We start from the raw sequence: 19,730 nt of genomic DNA on the forward strand, positions 1-19,730 counted from the left end.
TTTTAAGCAAATGCTTGCAGCCTGCCCCCTGAAACAGAAGATTCCTACCTGCTCCGCTCCCTCCATCTTCTGGTCCCCACACTGGCCATGGTCACATGCACTGATCCAGACCTCCAGACCAGGTAACATGAGGCTGGACACAGGTCAAAAGTGCAGATAAACGATTGAGGTTTTTAAAGAAGCATGACTTTACTCCAATAATGAAATACAGTGACTAAAAAACACGCCATACTCTGTTCATATCAGCTATAATGTTCTAACTCTATGTTTTCTTCTGAACACAGTAAAACACAACTGTCACATCACTAGTACCAGCTCTTATATCAATAGGAGTAGAAGATTTTTCTCCCCTCTTTCCTGATGCATCAATTTTCTCTCTCTCTCTCTATATATATATATTTTACCCACTGCCTATTTGAACTCGTAGCGATATTACTCTTCCATTCACCTAGCCATATGAGGGCTTGTTTTTTGTGGGACAAGTTGTACTTTCTAATGGCACCATTTACCGTATTTTTGGACTATATGATGCACTTTTTCTCCCTAAAAGTGAGGGAAAAGTGGTAGTGCATCCATTATAGAAGTGATCATCAGCATGTGGGAGGTGCGGGGTGCAGTGAGAGAAGTGCTGCTCTGCCTCTCCTCACCCTCCCTGGTCTTCTTGCAGGCCCCGCTCTGCATTGTGGGCTAAGTGCGTACAGCGTCAGGACGTAGTACACGTAGGTGTCCACTATGACCTGATGCTGTGCAACGTCATGGTCACAGTGCAGCACGGACCAGAAGAAGACCAGGGAGTGCTAAGTGAGAGGGTGAGTGATTATTTTTTTTTTAACATCTGATCTGAGGCTGATAAGGTCTAGAAAAGCCTAGAAAAATGCTCCCTTTTAATTGGGAGCAGCAGCGTAGTGTGGATGTGGAAAGGATATGGACAGAGTGGCATGATACATATATGGAGGTAGTGTCTATTGGCAAAGCAATTCAATATCCCTAGCCGCAGAGCCCAGCAGCACTTTATTTTTAACCAATTTTTATTTTCTTTCTTCCCGTTCTATACCAGTCTTAATAAAAATGAAATAAATGTTATGTTTTAAATCAGACCAGAAACGGGAATCTACTAGCCTTAGGCTATTTGAACTAAAATATTTATCTCCTGGGTCCAAAGGGTCCTTGAAGCAAATTGTTCCCAGAACTGACACATCCATACTTTTTGAAGCCTTTCATTATGGGTAGCTGTGTCATGTGAACCCCCTCCCTAAGTCCAGATCTTTCTCTCCGGTGTAGACAAGTCACTTTCTCTGTGTAGCCTCTTATAATAATGTATAATAATAAAAGACCGATTGACTCACACGGTATATACTATCTGTGTGTGCAGAATCCCAAGAATAACCTATGAGATGCAACTTCACACTGCTCTCCCCTGCCTCCGGCCTGTAAGAGCTAACAGTGAGAAGTCTATCACAAGCAGAAGACAGGGGAGTGCAGAGTGAAGCTGAGTTACATAAGATACACTGTAGCTGTGCAGGGTGAGCTAGGGACAGCAGTTCTAAGTCACTGCTCTATCGCTTGCTGCCCAGAGTAAGTGCGGTGTGAGGAGAGTCGAACCCTTCTGTCTCTGAAGAGCCAGAGGCATAATGGGTAATGTAAGCTGCACTAGGGAACCATATCACAGGAGAAGAAATGGAGCAAAGGTAGACAACCCATAAATGGCACATCAAGTGCTCTGCATTGTTCTTTAATAATAGCCTATGCTGCACTGCATTGACCAAAACCCACAACTGCTGAAGTGTTTCATTTCAATAAGCACAATGTATTCTTCATTTCCCAATGCTGCAGGATAATTGGACAAAAAGTATAGTATATGAGAAATAAGTCAAAGCAACTAAACTTTTATTTATTGTATTCATTTTTCTTGAAGATGTTTCACTAGTCATCCAAGAAGACAAAAAACGGTGAGATGACTAGCAAAATGTCTTCAAGAAAAAAAATACAAGTCTGGTTGCTTTGACTTATTTCTACTGATATGAATCTATTTGACATATTTTGCATTTCTGTTCCAATCAAGATCTTCCTTGTTGAGGTCACCTTATAGATTTCTCTAGAAAACAATGGGAATGTACAAAGGCAGAAAAGACATGACTGAGACGATATTAAACCTTACCCTGGAGATCATCTACCTGCTCATTGGAGAGGTGAGGAACCTCTGGAAATTACCCTGTGTCATATGACATCACTTTTTCTCTGTTAATTACACACTACTGAAAATGGTTGTGGAAATGTACTGTATATAGCAGTACAAAATCAGTCCTGATAACCAGGGTGCTTCCAGGTTGTGATGCCAACAATATGCAAATTGAACGGGGGACGAACAATCGTAATAATGATCATTCCTCTCCCATTCATTTTGCATCTTGTGAAAGGCACTTTAAACGAGCACAGATTTTGACTTAAATATTGTTTAGCAGCTTTTATTAGTGGCCTGGCATCATCTCATGTAAGAGGACTCTTAGATGTGGGTTATTTGAGGGGCATATTTTGTTAGAGATGCATACAATTTGATAAATTCTTGTGGCCGCACTACTACATATCCTCACATACAGAAGCAAAGTTAGTGCCAAGATTTCTTGTTTATTGCTGTAACTATGGGTAGTGGACTGGAGGAGGGGTTTTGTTACTGCCAATTTAGGGGTGCCTGTTGTGACTTCTGGGAGGGTGAGGTGTGGTAGGCTTGACTATTGGGGAAAACATGGAACCTACTAAATTGGAAATGTGGATGGTGGCCTAATCTTGACTGCTGCAGAAGTAAGGGATCCTGTGATCACTAAGGAGCTTCTGTGACTTTGGGTAAGCTGTTACAGGATCCAAACTTTTGCAGCTGGTTCCTAGACCTTGCTAAGATTTGTCCAGGCCTTGTTTACAGGGATATTTATATACTATTTACTTTACATACTTAGGATTACACAGTAGTGCAGAAAACATCTAGTGAGCATGTGACTCTGAAAAGCCACCCCCATTTCTCAGAACGATTGAGCAGGAGCCTGAGTCCCATCATGGAGCCTCCACCTCACTCACTAATACTACAGAGAGACAATCAGCAGAAGATCCTAGAACTCACCAACAAGATCGTTGAGCTGCTGACTGGAGAGGTGAGCGCTGCTGGGACATTATACAGTAATATAAGGGATAATGTGTCTGGGTGATGACTGTATCATTTTGTGTGTGAGGTTCCTATAAGGTATCAGGATGTCAGTGTCTACTTCTCCATGGAGGAGTGGGAGTATTTAGAAGGACACAAGGATCTATACAAGGATGTCATTATGGAGGACCACCAGCCCCTTTCATCGCCAGGTAAGAGAATTTTTAATAGTTATGAAGAGAACAATTATGAGCATCACTGTGAGCCTCTATTATTTGATCATCACATATACATAATGGCCCACATTTACAAAGATTGCAATTGTAAACTAGAGAGGGTAATTGGTGAGTTCCAAATGTATTAAAAGACGCATGCCTTTTACTGAATTTGGCATATTTTGACCTCAGGAAAACAATCTTCTAGATTTGCACAAAAAATTTGCTTAATTTTCCTGCAAAAATGTGCAAATTTGTAACGTTCCTATGTATGTTTTAAAACGTTGCATTTTACATCCCCAAACTGTTGTAAACATCTTTTGGGCAATGTGTCCCCTACAGCTGGATCTAGTGAGGGAAATCTACCAGAGAGATGTCTTAGTCTTCTGTATTCCGCGGATTGTCCAGAGGTAGATGAGAATGTCCCACAGGATCATCAGGTAGGTTGAGTTGAATTTAGGTGGTCAGTTAGTGAAGCCAAAATTGGTTATATACATATGTGTACCCTTTTTTTGTACAGTTTGAAGACCTGATTTCTATAAAGGTTGATTCTTCAGTGGGAGAAGAACAAACATGTTCAAGGAGTAAGGAGAAGTTTAAGGAGGAGCATATTCCTGTAGTTATCACTTCTGGTAAGAAATAACCACGAAATACAGAAAATACAGAGAATAATTGGCCAGATGGATTTCATCTGCCCAATCCTTTGTTCTCAGGGAAATAAGCTGTCTGGCAGCAGCTTTCTCCCTTGTGCATGTTCAGGACACAGGCATTCTCAGCCGAGCTGACTGTACATATATGGAATCAGGAGAGATAGCTTTTGCCTCACAGCGACTTAATGTATATGGCCAGCCTCAGTCAAAGACAAATGTTAGTAAATTGAATTTGAAAGTAAACATTGGAAGGTGACGAACATAATATTACATGCAGTTACTTCAAAGGACCCATATTCTGATCTCCTCATGTGAGAATAGACTTCTATGGAGGACATATCTAAAAGGGTTGTTCGAGTAAAAAAAAGCAGGGAGGGTGTTAAAATTATTTAAAACAAGTTAAACTTACCTTTCCGACCCCCTCTGTTCCTGCACCGCCCCCTCCAAACCTCCCAATCACTGCTGCGATAACATGTTCATATTCCACATGTGACTACTGCAGCCAATCATTGACCTCAGAGTTACACAGCGTGAAACCAGTGAGGCCAGCAATTGACTGCAGCAGTAATGTACGGTATATGGGCACATCACCATTGCAGTTATTTAAACAAAGCCCCCTATTATCTGACAACACCTTTGAGAAAATGTATAATGTGAGTCATTTTAGTTTCATCAAAAGAGTTTTCTGGTATGTATCACAAGGATTTTGGACGACAGGAAATAAAACGGTCCATGGGTATAATCCAGCAGATATACAGCAATAAATATAAGGATAATAGTGTACAGAACTTCACTTACTGGTCGGAGAGGTCAACAAAGCCCATCCTCCTTACGAGTGTCCCTTAAAGGGAACCTGTCACCAGTTTTATGGTGTCCTAACTAAGGGCAACATAAATAAGTGATTGATTCTCTTAGCAAAATGCTGGGTCACTTTCTTTAATTGACCCAGTCAATCTGCCAACATCTTGTATTGAAAAGCTCTAGCTGATAATGTTGAGTCCTGAATATTCATGAGCTCCTGACTCTCCCCGCCTACCTGCTGCTGAATGACAGTTTTTTTTCCATATGAATCAGCAGCAGGTGGGCAGGGGAGTGGCTATAGCTCTGTATTAAATATACGCTGGACTCAATGACATCACGCTGGACTCAAATCAGCTCATTAGCATGTGGCATCTTTGTGTGTACATTATGAGGTAACCATCTGTCACACCAGTAAGTGAATACATCTAAGGCACTTTTTAGTAGTTAAAGGGAACCTGTCATGTGGATATTTGATTATAATCTAACTAATTATATCCAATCATTAACTACTAAAAAGTGCCGTAGATGTATTCACTTACTGGTGTGACAGATGGTTACCTCATAATATACACACAAAGATGCTGCATGCTAATGAGCTGATTTGAGTCCAGCGTGATGTCATTGAGTCCAGCGTATATTTAATTCAGAGTTATAGCCACTCCCCTGCCCACCTGCTGCTGATTCCTATGGAAACAAACTGTCATTCAGCAGCAGCTGGGCGGGGAGAGTCAGGAGCTCATGAATATTCATGACTCATCATTATCAGCTGGAGCTTTTCAATACAAGATGTTGGCAGATTGACTGGGTCAATTAAAGAAAGTGACCCAGCATTTTGCTTAGAGAATCAGTCACTTATTTATGTTGCCCTTAGTTAGGACACCATAAAACTGGTGACAGGTTCCCTTTAATGATTGTATATAATTAGTTAGATCATAATCAAATATCCACATGACAGGTTCCCTTTAAGGATGTTGTCCTCAGCGTCAACTTCCTTCTCCATATGCAAGTCTCTCCAGCAACCAATCTTCTTTAACCTCTTAAGGACACATGACGTACCGATACGTCATGATGTCCTGGTACTTAAGGACACATGACGTACCGGAACGTCATGTGTTGTTCCGATCACTGCCGCCCGGCCGGCAGTGATCGGAACCCGGTGCCTGCTCAAATCATTGAGCAGGCACCTAGGCTAAATGCGCGGGGGGGTCCCGTGACCCCCCCCATGTCGGCGATCGCGGCAAACCGCAGGTCAATTCAGACCTGCGGTATGCTGCGATTTCTGCAGTTTCTGGTCCCCGCGGTCCCTGACCGCGGGGATCAGAAACTTTATATGCCTAAAATAACGTTTTATTAACCCCCCCTGCACCTCCGAATGATTTTATGGTGGCGGGAGGTGCAGGGGGAGGGTTGCGGGCGGTGCGGCAGGCAGGATCGCGATCCCCCGCCCGCCTCCCCTTGTATAATCGTTGGTTTCTAGTGGGTATACCAGGGTGCCAGCACATTGCTGGCACCCTGGTATAAACGGCTGACATCTGCGATGCGATGTCAGCCGTTTAACCCTTTCCATACAGCGGTCCGTACGGACTGCTGTATGGAAAAGGTTAACAGCGCAGGGAGCTCCCTCCCTCTCCTATCGGGGTGCTGCTGTGCCTTTGCAGCCCCCCGATGGGGAGGGAGAGAGCCCCCAGACAGCCCCCCGACAGATCCCCTCCTTACCCTTCCCCACCCTTCCCCGTGTGCGCAGTTCTGACCAGTACTGAGCAGACGGGGAAGGTTCCCATGGCAACAGGACGCCTCTCAGGCGTCCTGCTGTCCATGGTGCTGAACAGATCTGTGCTAAAAGGCATAGATCTGTTCAGACAAGGGTAAAATACAGTGCAGTACAATATATATTGAACTGTACTGTATTATACAGACATCAGACCCACTGGATCTTCAAGAACCAAGTGGGTCTGGGTCAAAAAAAAAGTGAATAAAAGTGAAAAAAAAGTAAAAATCAAAAAACACATTTATCACTGATTAAAAATGAAAAAAATAAAATTCCCTACACATGTTTGGTATCGCCGCGTCCGTAACGACCTGATCTATAAAACGGTTATGTTACTTTACCCGAACGGTGAACGCCATAAAAAATAAAAAACTATGATGAAATTGAAATTTTGCCCACCTTACTTCCCAAAAAAGGTAATAAAAGTGATCAAAAAAGTCGCATGTACGCCAAAATTGTAACCATCAAACCGTCATCTCATCCCACAAAAATCATACCCTACCCAAGATAATCGCCCAAAAACTGAAAAAACTATGGCTCTTAGACTATGGAAACACTAAAACATGATTTTTTTTGTTTAAAAAAAAAGTATACATATTAGGTATCGCCGCGTCCGTATCGACCGGCTCTATAAAAATATCACATGATCTAACCCCTCAGATGACCACCGTAAAAAAATAAAAATAAAAACGGTGTAATAAGCCATTTTTTGTCATCTTACGTCACAAAAAGTGTAATAGCAAGCAATCAAAAAGTCATATGCACCCCAAAATAGATGCCAATCAAACCGTCATCTCATCCCGCAAAAAATGAGACCCTACTTAAGATAATCGCCCAAAAACTGCAAAAACTATGGCTCTTATACTATGGAGACACTAAAACATTTTTTTTGTTTTAAAAATGAAATCATTGTATAAAACTTACATAAATAAAAAAAATTGTATACATATTAGGTATCGCCCCGTCCGTGACAACCTGCTCTATAAAATTACCACATGATCTAACCTGTCAGATGAATGTTGTAAATAACAAAAAATAAAAACGTGCCAAAAAATCTATTTCTTGTTACCTTGCCGCACAAAAAGTGTAATATAGAGCAACCAAAAATCATATGTACCCTAAACTAGTACCAACAAAACTGCCAACCTATCCCGTAGTTTCTAAAATGGGGTCACTTTTTTGGAGTTTCTACTCTAGGGGTGCATCAGGGGGGCTTCAAATGGGACATGGTGTAAAAAAAAAACAGTCCAGCAAAATCTGCCTTCCAAAAACCGTATGGCATTCCTTTCCTTCTGCGCCCTGCCGTGTGCCCGTACAGCTGTTTACGACCACATATGGGGTGTTTCTGTAAACTACAGAATCAGGGCCATAAATAATGAGTTTTGTTTGGCTGTTAACCCTTGCTTTGTAACTGGAAAAAAAATATTAAAATGGAAAATCTGCCAAAAAAGGGAAATTTTGAAATTGTATCTCTATTTTCCATTAAATCTTGTGCAACACCTAAAGGGTTAACAAAGTTTGTAAAATCAGTTTTGAATACCTTGAGGGGTGTAGTTTCTTAGATGGGGTCACTCTACGCCCCGCTGTGTGCCCGTACAGCAGTTTACGGCCACATATGGGGTGTTTCTGTAAACAGCAGAGTCAGGGCAATAAAGATACAGTCTTGTTTGGCTGTTAACCCTTGCTTTGTTAGTGGAAAAAATGGGTTAAAATGGAAAATTAGGCAAAAAAAATGAAATTCTCAAATTTCATCGCCATTTGCCAATAACTCTTGTGCAACACCTAAAGGGTTAATGACGTATGTAAAATCAGTTTTGAATACCTTGAGGGGTGTAGTTTCTTAGATGGTCACTTTTAGGGAGTTTCTCCTCTAGGGGTGCATCAGGGGGGCTTCAAATGGGACATGGTGTAAATAAACCAGTCCATAAAAATCAGCCTTCCAAAAACCAAACGGCACACCTTTCACTCTACGCCCCGCTGTGTGGCCGTACAGTAGTTTATAGCCACATATTGGGTGTTTCTGTAAACGGCAGAGTCAGGGCAATAAAGATACAGTCTTGTTTGGCTGTTAACCCTTGGTTTGTTAGTGGAAAAAATGGGTTAAAATAAAAAATTAGACAAAAAAATGAAATTCTCAAATTTCCTCCCCATTTGCCAATAACTCTTGTGCAACACCTAAAGGGTTAACAACGTATGCAAAATCAGTTTTGAATACCTTGAGGGGTGTAGTTTCTTAGATGGGGTCATTTTTGGGTGTTTTCTATTATGTAAGCCTCGCAAAGTGACTTGAGACCTGATCTGGTCCCTAAAAATTGAGTTTTTGTAAATTTCTGAAAAACTTCTAAGCCTTATAACATCCCCAAAAAATAAAATATCATTCCCAAAACAATTCAAACATGAAGTAGACATATGGGGAATGTAAAGTCATCACAATTTTTGGGGGTATTACTATGTATTACATAAGTAGAGAAACTGAAACTTTGAAATTTGCTAATTTTTCCAAATTTTTGTTAAATTAGGTATTTTTTGGTGCAAAAAAAATAATTTTTTTGACTTCATTTTACTAGTGTCATGAAGTACAATATGTGACGAAAAAACAATCTCAGAACGGCCTTGATAAGTCAAAGCGTTTTAAAGTTATCAGCACTTAAAGGGACTCTGGTCAGATTTGCAAAAAATGGCCTGGTCCTAAGGTGTAAAAAGGCTGTGTCCTTAAGGGGTTAAGGGGTCATTTCTCTAAGAGGGGTATATCTTCCTTTAGTACTCCATAGAGTGCTGGCTGCAGCATCGGCTTCACTAAGGTCTACCTCCAGGTTTCCCTAATCTTTTGCTCAAGTACCTGAAGGGGGGGGGGGGGGGCCCCTTGGGCAGTTTGTAGTTGCACCTCAGCACAGAAGGCTGTATTTATCAGTCAGTGCACTCCAGTGAGTGCCTCAATAATCCAGAAAATAGATTTGCAACCAAGAAGGTGTACAGCTAGGGTATAGACAAGCATAAACAGATTGAATAATCTCCCCCTACTGGGTGTGGTAGACGAGTCAGGCAATACACATGATAATGGAAAAGACGACACTCACATACAACCAGTATATGTGCATTATACATGGTAAAATTATAACACTACATTATAGATTAACTGAACATATTGTGCCATCACACGGTATTTTAATATTGATGGCTTATCCTCAGGATAGACAATCAGTATTTGATCTGCAGACATCCAACACCTCGAACTCCACCAACCATCTGTTCGTCAGTTGCTTCGGCAACGGAACTGCACCGCTGAGCTCCTTCTTCTGTTCCTAACATCATGAATCCGCCACTAGGAGGAATTCCTATGCAGTGAGCTCCCCTAGTGGTGGCTGCAGGCAGCCAGCTTTGGAATATATTATGTGAAGGGAAGCAAGAGATTTATCAATGTATTTATGCCAGTTATCTGGTGTAAATACTTGCAGAAATATGTTTAGTATGATTGCCGTAATTTTTAAGCACCTGTTCCACTTTTTCTGACATAGAATTTTTTTAAATAAAAAATCTGGGGTGTTGCCTTTTGCGTTGCATGGGAGTGTTTGATGCATGCATACTGGTAAACCTGGTGGTGCAGAGGCCCATACTAAGTTTTTCTATAGGACCCTATAAGATCTGTTTGCATACAGATATAAAAAAAAATGCTACAGAATTGTTATTGCATGAGAAATGCAAATAGATACCAAAACAGATTTCAGGAGAGAAGACAAGTCCTCTTTTAAGAGGTTCTCCAGTTTCATGATTCATTTTTTTAATGTGCCCAAAGTACTAAACACTGGATATATTTGCCCTAAATACTAGTTTTTTTGTGTCTGCACTTTCTTTCCCCTTTTCTCAGCGTCACTGCCTCCTGGCAGGATGTTTAAATGGATAACCTTGTGTTTTCATTGGCTTCCTGCTGGGTTTCCTAACCAAACCCAGCTTGATTTGCTATGTAATGGTTTCACAGGCTGGGTTCACCTAGCTAAAATGGAGAGTGGGAAGTGTAGGGACATGACTACTGCAGAGGAAACAGCGTGGAAGGCAGAGCAATCCCTGAGAAACATTACAGAGCAAAGCATGCCAAATCTGTTTAAAAAACGTAGCAGGAAGTTGATAAAAACAGGAAGTCCTGCATTTAAGCATCCTGCCAGGATGCAGTGATTCTGAGAAAACGGGAAGGGAAGTGCTGACATAAAATCCATGGGGCAAAAATGTGCAGTGTTTGGGACACTCTGGATAGATAAAAAAATTATTATGAAAACAGAGAAACCCTTTAATGATAATCAGGTGATTTTGCTCATCCTTTTGCTGTGTGTATATATAGCAAAGTTGACAAGTTTATAGGAAATGCTGTATCCAGAAAACTTCCTTTTAACGCCTTTAATCACCACCAGCATGATCAACAAACACTTTTAGGTGTTCCAGTAACAGCAGCTAGTATCATAGTGACACAAAAGGTGTAGTAGCATAGAGGAGCATTCTAAGTTTGTAAAAAGGGTATCCCTTAATGGGACTGAAAAAAATGCAATTAAAATTGTATCTTAAAATGTATCATTTAGTATAAAATATACTTTATTGGGCATACTGTTCTATTTTGTCTGTCAACAGGACAGGTCAAATGTCAGACACTCGACTGACTACATTTTGGTCATTAAGGTCCGTTGGGCACCATTCTTGTCCATCATGTGACAGAACCAGTGATTCTGTGATTTCCGTTGTTCTGCTCCTATAACGGAGATGATTAGTACCTATGTGAATAAGCTCTAAGTGGTACAGTTGTACCGATATTTATATAGTCTAGGCCAGTGGTGGCGAACCTATTGCACAGGTCCTAGAGACGGCACTCAGAGCCCTCTCTGTGGGCACCCGCACCCTGGAAAAAGTATATGGTGTACTAATTAATAAGCCTTAGACTTTTCCTGTCACTCATCAGTGCAGGCAGTGCATTGAATGTAGGCGGGCTATTATAGCTAAATGATAAAGTACATGGAAGATATGCTATATTGGACTGTAGTATTCAGGTTAAATTGCCATGTTGACACTTTGTGATAAATAAGGTTCACTATCACTGGTCTAGGCAATGCAGCACAGATCTCTCAGATTGTGTCGGGATATCAGTATTTGCTTTAATTTTTTGTTTTTATTTAAAGGGGTTACTATGAATATGGCTTTTCAAATTAATTATTATTGCAATATACATACACTAAAAATAGTTTCATCTCTGGTAGTGCCCCTTGCTGTTTCTCCCGTGGCTGAAATTCTAGTCCACCTTTTACCTAAAGTGGTGGACTAACATGTTTAGTAGCTTGCTTACTCCCTTCCTCCCCTCAGTGCCGGCATAGTGATCTCATAGAGAAGTAACCATTCATAGAAATGTGTAGCTATATCTCTATCTAGACAGTAATTGGGTGAGGGAGGGGTATTAATTAGTGGAATCACTGGGGCTGTGTGAGGGACTTTTTATCTATGCAATGGGGGAAGACAGGAGAAAAGGTTAAGAGCTCACTGCAATGCACTCTTGGGAGATGCAGGTGATTGATTTTCATCTGAATAAGGGCTCGTTCACATGAACGTGTGATGCCCGTTGCCGTATTGCGGACCGCATTTGTGGATCTGCAATACACGGGCACCGCTCCGTGGCCATTCCGCATCACGGATGCAGACCCATTCAATGGGTCCTGAAATCCGGAACGGGACACTACGGAGTGCTTTCTGGGGTTCCGTACCGTGCTTCCGCACCGCACTTGCTCTATCTTTTTGCGGAACGGAAGGATCGTGGACCCATTCAAGTAAATGGGTCTGCGATCCCCATGCGCCTGCCCCATGGACGGTACCCATGCATTGTGAACGAGCCCTAAGGATAACAAGAACTACAGAGAGGGGAGTAGGGGTAAAAATTGCACTGGCGAGCAGCATATTTACATTAATATCACTAAAATAATAGTATACATTACTCCAGATATACAGTACAGACCAAAAGTTTGGACACACCTTCTCATTCAAAGAGTTTTCTTTATTTTCATGACTATGAAAATTGGAGATTCACACTGAAGGCATCAAAACTATGAATTAACACATGTGGAATTATATACATAAAAAACAAGTGTGAAACAACTGAAAATATGTCATATTCTAGGTTCTTCAAAGTAGCCACCTTTTGCTTTGATTACTGCTTTGCACACTCTTGGCATTCTCTTGATGAGCTTCAAGAGGTAGTCCCCTGAAATGGTTTTCACTTCACGGGTGTGTCCTGTCAGTTTTAATAAGTGGGATTTCTTGCCTTAGAAATGGTGTTGGGACCATCAGTTGCGTTGAGGAGAAGTCAGGTGGATACACAGCTGATAGTCCTACTGAATAGACTGTTAGAATTTGTATTATGGCAAGAAAAAAGCAGCTAAGTAAAGAAAAACGAGTGGCCATCATTACTTTAAGAAAGGAAGGTCAGTCAGTCAGCCGAAAAATTGGGAAAACTTTGAAAGTAAGGGCTATTTGACCATGAAGGAGAGTGATGGGGTGCTGCGCCAGATGACCTGGCCTCCACAGTCACCGGACCTGAACCCAATCGAGATGGTTTGGGGTGAGCTGGACCGCAGAGTGAAGGCAAAATGGCCAACAAGTGCTAAGCATCTCTGGGAACTCCTTCAAGACTGTTGGAAGACCATTTCAGGGGACTACCTCTTGAAGCTCATCAAGAGAATGCCAAGAGTGTGCAAAGCAGTAATCAAAGCAAAAGGTGGCTACTTTGAAGAACCTAGAACAGGGGTCAGCAACCTTCGGCGCTCCAGCTGTTGTGAAACTACAACTCCCAGCATGCTCTTTCCACTTGTGTGGGAGTTTAGAGAGCAGCCAAGCAAGTGTGCATGATGGGAGATGTAGTTTCACAACACCTGGAGTGCCGGAGGTTGCTGACCCCTGACCTAGAATATGACATATTTTCAGTTGTTTCACACTTGTTTGTTATGTATATAATTCCACATGTGTTAATTCATAGTTTTGATGCCTTCATAGTCATGAAAATAAAGAAAACTCTTTGAATGAGAAGGTGTGTCCAAACTTTTGGTCTGTGAGCTCTGAGAAAGCTAGTCCAGGCACTAGTCATACGCGTCAGGTTTTCTGTGCACTCCTCTTGGATGGGTTTTGTATGCTCTGTGTGTTATCATTATGTTTGTGCCACTACTATAGGATTGAGGGAGTCTTTTCAGGGATTATATTGCTTACTCGTTTATGCATTGGCTCCCTGTGTGGTATTACATTATGCATATATATATTCTTATTGTACCATCCTTGGGGTTTGCCCCATGTACATGTTTTTAATCTTTATATATTCTAATAAATTGTATTTTTGAGGTGCGGCCACTGTTTGGTATTTCTTCGTCTTGTTTTTTCTATGTTTGCAACATATACCAGGCCAGCACTCTTGCATTATCATTGGTGTGCCCCCCGTGCCTTAGTATTGCAAACTTTTGGTCTGTACTGTATAGATATTTTATTCATTGAATAACCCCTTTTATTTTGAACTGCTTCTCCAAAAAAGTAAATAAATAAAAATCCTTTTATTCCCAGCAGATGACTACAGCAAAGATTTGAAGGGAGATCTCTTCAGTATTCCAGAGTGTCAAGTAGAATTAAAGAATATCACACAATATTCTCCAGGAGAAAGTACTGTTACAGAAATGTTTTACCCTGAATACAACAGCCTTGATCTGTCATGTTATCTTTCCAACCAAGAGCAACCTTCTGCTCATAGATCAGATACTATTACAGAACAAACCTATAATAGGGAATGTGACTTATTTCCTAGACCAGAGTTAGGGAAAAGTTTTACCCAGAAAGCGTACATTCTTAATCCGAGAACACACAAGGATATAAAAAAAGTTTCATCTTCTGGCTGTAACAAATGCCTTATCCCGAATGATGGTCGTCTAAAGATTCATGGAGGATTTTCATGCTCACTGTGTGGGAAAAGTTTTTGCAGAAACGCAAATCTTATTCAGCATCAGAAAATACACAAAACAGAGAGGCCATTTTCCTGTCCAGAATGTGGAAAATGTTTCGGACGGAAATCAGATCTTATGCAGCATCAGAGAATTCACACAGGTGAAAAGCCATTTTCGTGTCCAGAGTGTGGGAAATGTTTTACCCAGAAATCAGCTCTTATTCAACATCAGAGATTTCACACAGGTTTGAGGCCATTTTCATGTTCAGAATGTGGAAAATGTTTTATCACCAAATCAGATCTTGTCAAACATTGGAAAATCCACACAGGAGAGAGACCGTTTTCATGTTCGGAGTGTGGGAAACGTTTTATTTGTAAATCAGCTCTTGTGGAACATCAGAGAATCCACACGGGAGAGCGGCCATTTTCATGTTTAGAATGCGGCAAACGTTTTACCCAGAAGTCAAGTCTTGTTGAACATCAGAGAATCCACACTGGGGAGAAGCCATTATTCTGTTTAGAATGCGGAAAATGCTTTGCCAAAAGATCAAGTCTCTTTATACATCAGAGATTTCACACAGGCGTGAAACCATTTTCATGTTCAGAATGTGGGAAATGTTTTACCCAGAAAGCCGGTTTGGTTGAACATAACAAAGTTCACACCAGAGAAAAGCCATATTCGTGATTGGAATGTGGGAGAAGTTTTATGCAGAAGAGAAGTAAAAGCTATATCCTAAGTATTCCATCCACGAGACAGATCTTGACATTTAGGACCTTACATGTTGTTTTAACCTACAGTAACAAGTTTTCTACCCCCTTGTGTCATGCTTACATACATTGAAGTCACTTGTTTTATTCATTTGACACTAAATATAAAAAGTTAAATTTAAAAATAAATTAGGAAATACATAAAAGAAAAACTTAGATATAAATGCCAGAAATAATGTAGACCCACTTATAACAGAAAATCCTAGGCTGCCGTCATTTTCTTTATTTCCAGTTTTTGGCATCATTGCGTTATGTTTTCTATTATGGACTGAAATCCTATCCTTCATTGGTGGATCCAAAATTGGGAATGGCAATTTTTTACAGGAACTATCTGCTCATGAATTTCCATAATTTCTCACAGCTTTATATAAGAAATTGCACTGTAGCAATATATACCAGATACAGTATAACAAGTTATAATATTAAATGGTTCCAGGGTGACCATCACATGTTGAAACCATTGTAACTTTGGTCCATAACTCTATGAAAAACTCCTTACATATAATGTTAAAGAACAGATGCTGGAGGCTGTAAATCACTTTCTATGGTGACGACAGGAGCTTCAGCAGGGCCCTATATAGCACACGGTATACCATAAAAATAAAATGGAGCTGTCCTCTCCTAACAACCAAAGAAGCAGTTCATCCTGGCACAGACAGAGAGTAGTACAGGACATGTAGTTGTACTGTAAAGAGAACCTACTAGACAACTAGTACTGGTGGTTTACCAGAGAATGGCCATGTTGATTGGTTGGATATGAGTCTGTGACATTGTATGTTGAATTTTGTTTAAACTTAAGATGGTCCAGGAAAGACTATTGTAAGATAAAATATTGTATTGCGAGGGGCCACTATAACCATATGCCAAGGTACATCAGGAGCTTGGTAAAATCAGGAGACGTGACTGGTTTCTAAGGAAAAAAAATATATAATAAATGTAAATTTGAAATGGTTAACCGAGAAAGAGACAAGAAGAAAGCATCCAAAAGGGAAAATTCTAAAAGATTGTCCAAGACCAACCCCCCCCCCCCCTCCCCCACAAAAAAAAGTTAGTGAGTGCTAGGAACCTGAAAAAAAAAGTAAGAAAAACATACCTATTGAATGCTGCTCTGTTCTAGCACTGATGCTTCCATCCTGTTCCCGGGGACCAAAAGTGCTCACACTATGGCTGTGGTCACGTGGACCAGTGCAGCCATTTACTGCCCTCAGTAGTGACATGTATCTGAGCAACTTTTGACCACAGAGGCATTAATATATATTACCATTATAGGGGGGCTTTATGTATACTACTACTATATGAAGGGGGATCATTTTTCTAACTATAGGAGTCAAAACTACAGGGGGAATAGCTGTAGGGCATTACAAATATGTAGAGTTACTACAAGGTCATTAGAACTAGTAGGGACACTATAGGAGTGCCTTATTTCTATTCGGGGCTCTAAGTGCCCTATCATTATTGGACACAAAATGAAGGGAACACTTCACTGCTTGGCTGCTTGAGCTACACTACTCAGCTCCTCAGAGCAGGGCCAGCCTGGTGTTTTTTGTATGCCTGACATACGTATATATGTCCACCTGTGATGTCACTTTCTGTGGAGAGCCGTTTCAAATCTCCAGGAGACAAGCGTGGTGCCAATCTGCATATTTTATCTGCAGAACTCTTTATAGAAGTCTCTGAAAGTAGCCTCTGCAGCTGGTACATCAAATGAGATGGAACATACACAACCAAAAATGGCGACTTGTTGTTGGACTAACTTGAGTGGTTGTATGAAAACTCAGCCCAAGGAAGCAAGGATACCCAGTAGAAAAGACTAAAAGAAACAAAATGCCGAAAATAATTCTGAAGGGCCTGATTAATTTGTTTCACCTGTTTGTTTGACTGGGGATGGATATTGATGGAAAGGTCCAACTAGACATTCAACAACTTACAAAGAGCTTGTCATGCTTACCCCCTCTGGGTCCTGGCAGCTCAGACCTGCCTCCCGTTCACTCCTTCCCAACAGGCCCAGCTTTTATGGTAGCTCTGTCTCTCCACACATCCTGCAACCTGCTTGCTTGGCTATGCCTCTCTCAGTCTGGTCTTAGGGTATCAGAGTGAAACTGACATACATAGCCATTGGTAAAGCATGTTGACAGCGTTAACAAACAGCATGTTTAACACCTTGCTGACATTGGACGAGAATGCTCGTCCTAACTGGCCACTACTTAAGGCAGCCGGTTAACCGTAGGACGAGGCGTTAAGTGCACTGCCGGGCCCCTGCTGACTGCGGCATACATGGGTTTTGCGGCAGCTTGTACATCCCCACTGGGTCCCCGTGCTGCAAAAACGGGGACCCAATGTGCAGTACGCAGCCCTGCAGGGTATTGCGATGGTGAGGTCACGGTTAATAGGCAAACGAGGGTTGCTCTTGGTTACTCACAGTTTATGAAGGACCCTGGGCAAGCATACAGCAGTGATGGAGAGGCTGGCACATGAATCCTCTGGGGCACTCTCTGTGTATAGGGACCAGGCCGATGGTAGGTGAGGTGCCCTGGATGTTGCAGGTTTAAGGTGCCGGTGGCAAGATCCATTTAAATTCGTGACACCAGTGCCCGTAACGATTTATTGTAGGAATAATTGAGGAACACATGTTGCAGTGAACCAAAACTTCCTTTTACTGAAACAGTTAACTATATACAGTCTTTTGTTCAGTTCCACATGTACAAGAAGGTAACAGGCAGGTTTTACATCCAATGGCAGGCACAATGTTCTTGCAAGATACTCAGAGGGTTAAACACTTACAGATCAGGCTGCACTTTTCCTCAGAATCCTGTCTGTCTTTATCCCAAGTCCCGTATGCCCTATTGCTGTATTGCTGGCTTTATCCTTGGTTAGGGAAACTTCCTCAGGTATATATCTCTTTGCTTTGCATATATATATACCCCCCGTGGGCGGACCAGAAGAGGGGGTCGTCGACATCGCAGAACCGGTCAAGCCCATCAACAACAAAACCAGAGCACAGACCAGCAAGTCACTGACCAACAAAAGGAAGTGACGGTGATCAACTTGTCATCTAGGACGCTCACTTCGGCTCAAGTGAGTGTCCTAAACAAAGGACTTTCGTTTTGTCCTATGTCTGTTCCCAACTGGTTTGATTTGGATGCTGACCTTTATGCTTTCTTTTGCAGAATTAAATTAAAAGTGTGGTTCAACTCCAGGACACAGATCGCGGCGCCTCAGGCTAGCGAGTTCTCCCTGAGACGCCTCGATCTGTCTCTGAAGAGTAACTTTACCCCATGCACTAATGAGGCCTCTATTGATGCATTTATCATGGCTGTCAAATCTGATGTTTCTGCCTACAGATTGAGATGTAGTAATGTTGCTTTTAAACACCCAAACCTATCTAGGTTTGAAATTGAAGCATTAGATCAACTAAGAAAAGATTCGTCACTAACAATCAAGCCTGCGGACAAGGGTGGCGCGGTGGTCATCATGGACACCGGTAAATATGTGGCCGAGATCCAGCGTCAGTTTGATGATCCCAAATTTGAGATCGCTAGACTTATCCGGAAATGTTTGACAGACGCCATGTTGGCGGGTACTATTGATGAGGACTTGTGCACCTTTCTCACTGTAGATCATCCGGTGACTCCGGTTCTATATGTACTACTGAAGGTGCACAAGTCCCTCATTGATCCTCCCGGACGACCTATCGTCTCCGGCTCGGACTCCATCTTTAGTTGTATTGCCATTTTTCTGGATAAGGTTCTACATGAATTTGCAATAGGGGCTGAGTCGTATGTACAAGATACGACTGACTTCCTATGCAAATTAAATGAGATTGATTTTACCGGTGTCCATGAGGTCCATCTGGCATCCTTTGACGTCACTTCGCTCTATACCTCTATCAACCATGATTTAGGTGTTGACGCTAGGGTTGTCCCGATACCGATACTAGTATCGGTATCGGGACCGATTCCGAGTTTTCTCGGCGGTACTCAGCCGCCGATACCCCGCCCCGATACATAAATAGAATACTATGGGCGTAACTATGGGCGGGGCCCGGTGCAGTCACTGTACTCTTACACCGGGCCCCGCCGCTCACCAAAGTATTTATAAACGTGAATCCTTATCCTGTTATTAAGTTGAACTAACGCTGCCCTCTCCCATGTTCCCCTGTATCCCCCTGTATCCCCACAGCACTTACTTAAGCTTCCATAGCAGGCAGAGCAGACGGCAGCAGTAACGTCACTCACTGACGTAGAGCGCCTGCTCCGCCCACTTTATGAGTGAAGCAGGCGGAGCAGACGCGCGACGTCAGTGAGTGACGTTACTGGTGCAGTCCGCTCTGCCTGCTATGGAAGCTTAAGTAAGTGCTGTGGGGATACAGGGGAACATGGGAGAGGGCAGCGTTAGTTCAACTTAATAACAGGATAAGGATTCACGTTTATAAATACTTCGGTGAGCGGCG

At 41.9% G+C, this 19,730-nt stretch overlaps 2 protein-coding genes across 5 annotated transcripts in view; one reads left to right on the forward strand and one right to left on the reverse strand.

Annotated features, from left to right (window-relative positions):
• LOC121005375 (oocyte zinc finger protein XlCOF6-like) overlaps positions 1–19,730 on the reverse strand; it is a 916,661-nt gene that overhangs the window by 422,095 nt on the left and 474,836 nt on the right. The gene's annotated exons all lie outside the window — the stretch shown is intronic.
• On the forward strand, positions 2,063–15,428 carry LOC121005393 (zinc finger protein 773-like). 2 transcript variants are annotated; one of them, XM_040438122.1, is made up of 6 exons: positions 2,063–2,189; positions 2,952–3,143; positions 3,222–3,345; positions 3,691–3,788; positions 3,869–3,980; positions 14,140–15,428. In XM_040438122.1, exons 1-6 carry the CDS (start codon positions 2,106–2,108, stop codon positions 15,195–15,197), a joined length of 1,668 nt encoding a protein of 555 aa, XP_040294056.1. In that variant the 5' UTR covers positions 2,063–2,105; the 3' UTR covers positions 15,198–15,428. The 2 variants fall into 2 exon arrangements, with proteins under 2 accessions (XP_040294056.1, XP_040294057.1); XM_040438123.1 differs by having other exon boundaries at positions 14,143–15,428.

The sequence above is a fragment of the Bufo bufo genome, chromosome 6, assembly GCF_905171765.1.
Source record: "Bufo bufo chromosome 6, aBufBuf1.1, whole genome shotgun sequence".
Classification (NCBI taxonomy): Eukaryota; Metazoa; Chordata; class Amphibia; order Anura; family Bufonidae; genus Bufo; species Bufo bufo.

Coding starts and splice junctions, on each gene's coding strand:
- LOC121005393 (XM_040438122.1), top strand. CDS start 2,106: ATGGGAATGTACAAAGGCAGAAAAGACATGACTGAGACGATATTAAAC. Junction 2,190..2,951: donor TCTACCTGCTCATTGGAGAG/GTGAGGAACCTC, acceptor TTACATACTTAG/GATTACACAGTAGTGCAGAA. Junction 3,346..3,690: donor CCAGCCCCTTTCATCGCCAG/GTAAGAGAATTT, acceptor TGTCCCCTACAG/CTGGATCTAGTGAGGGAAAT.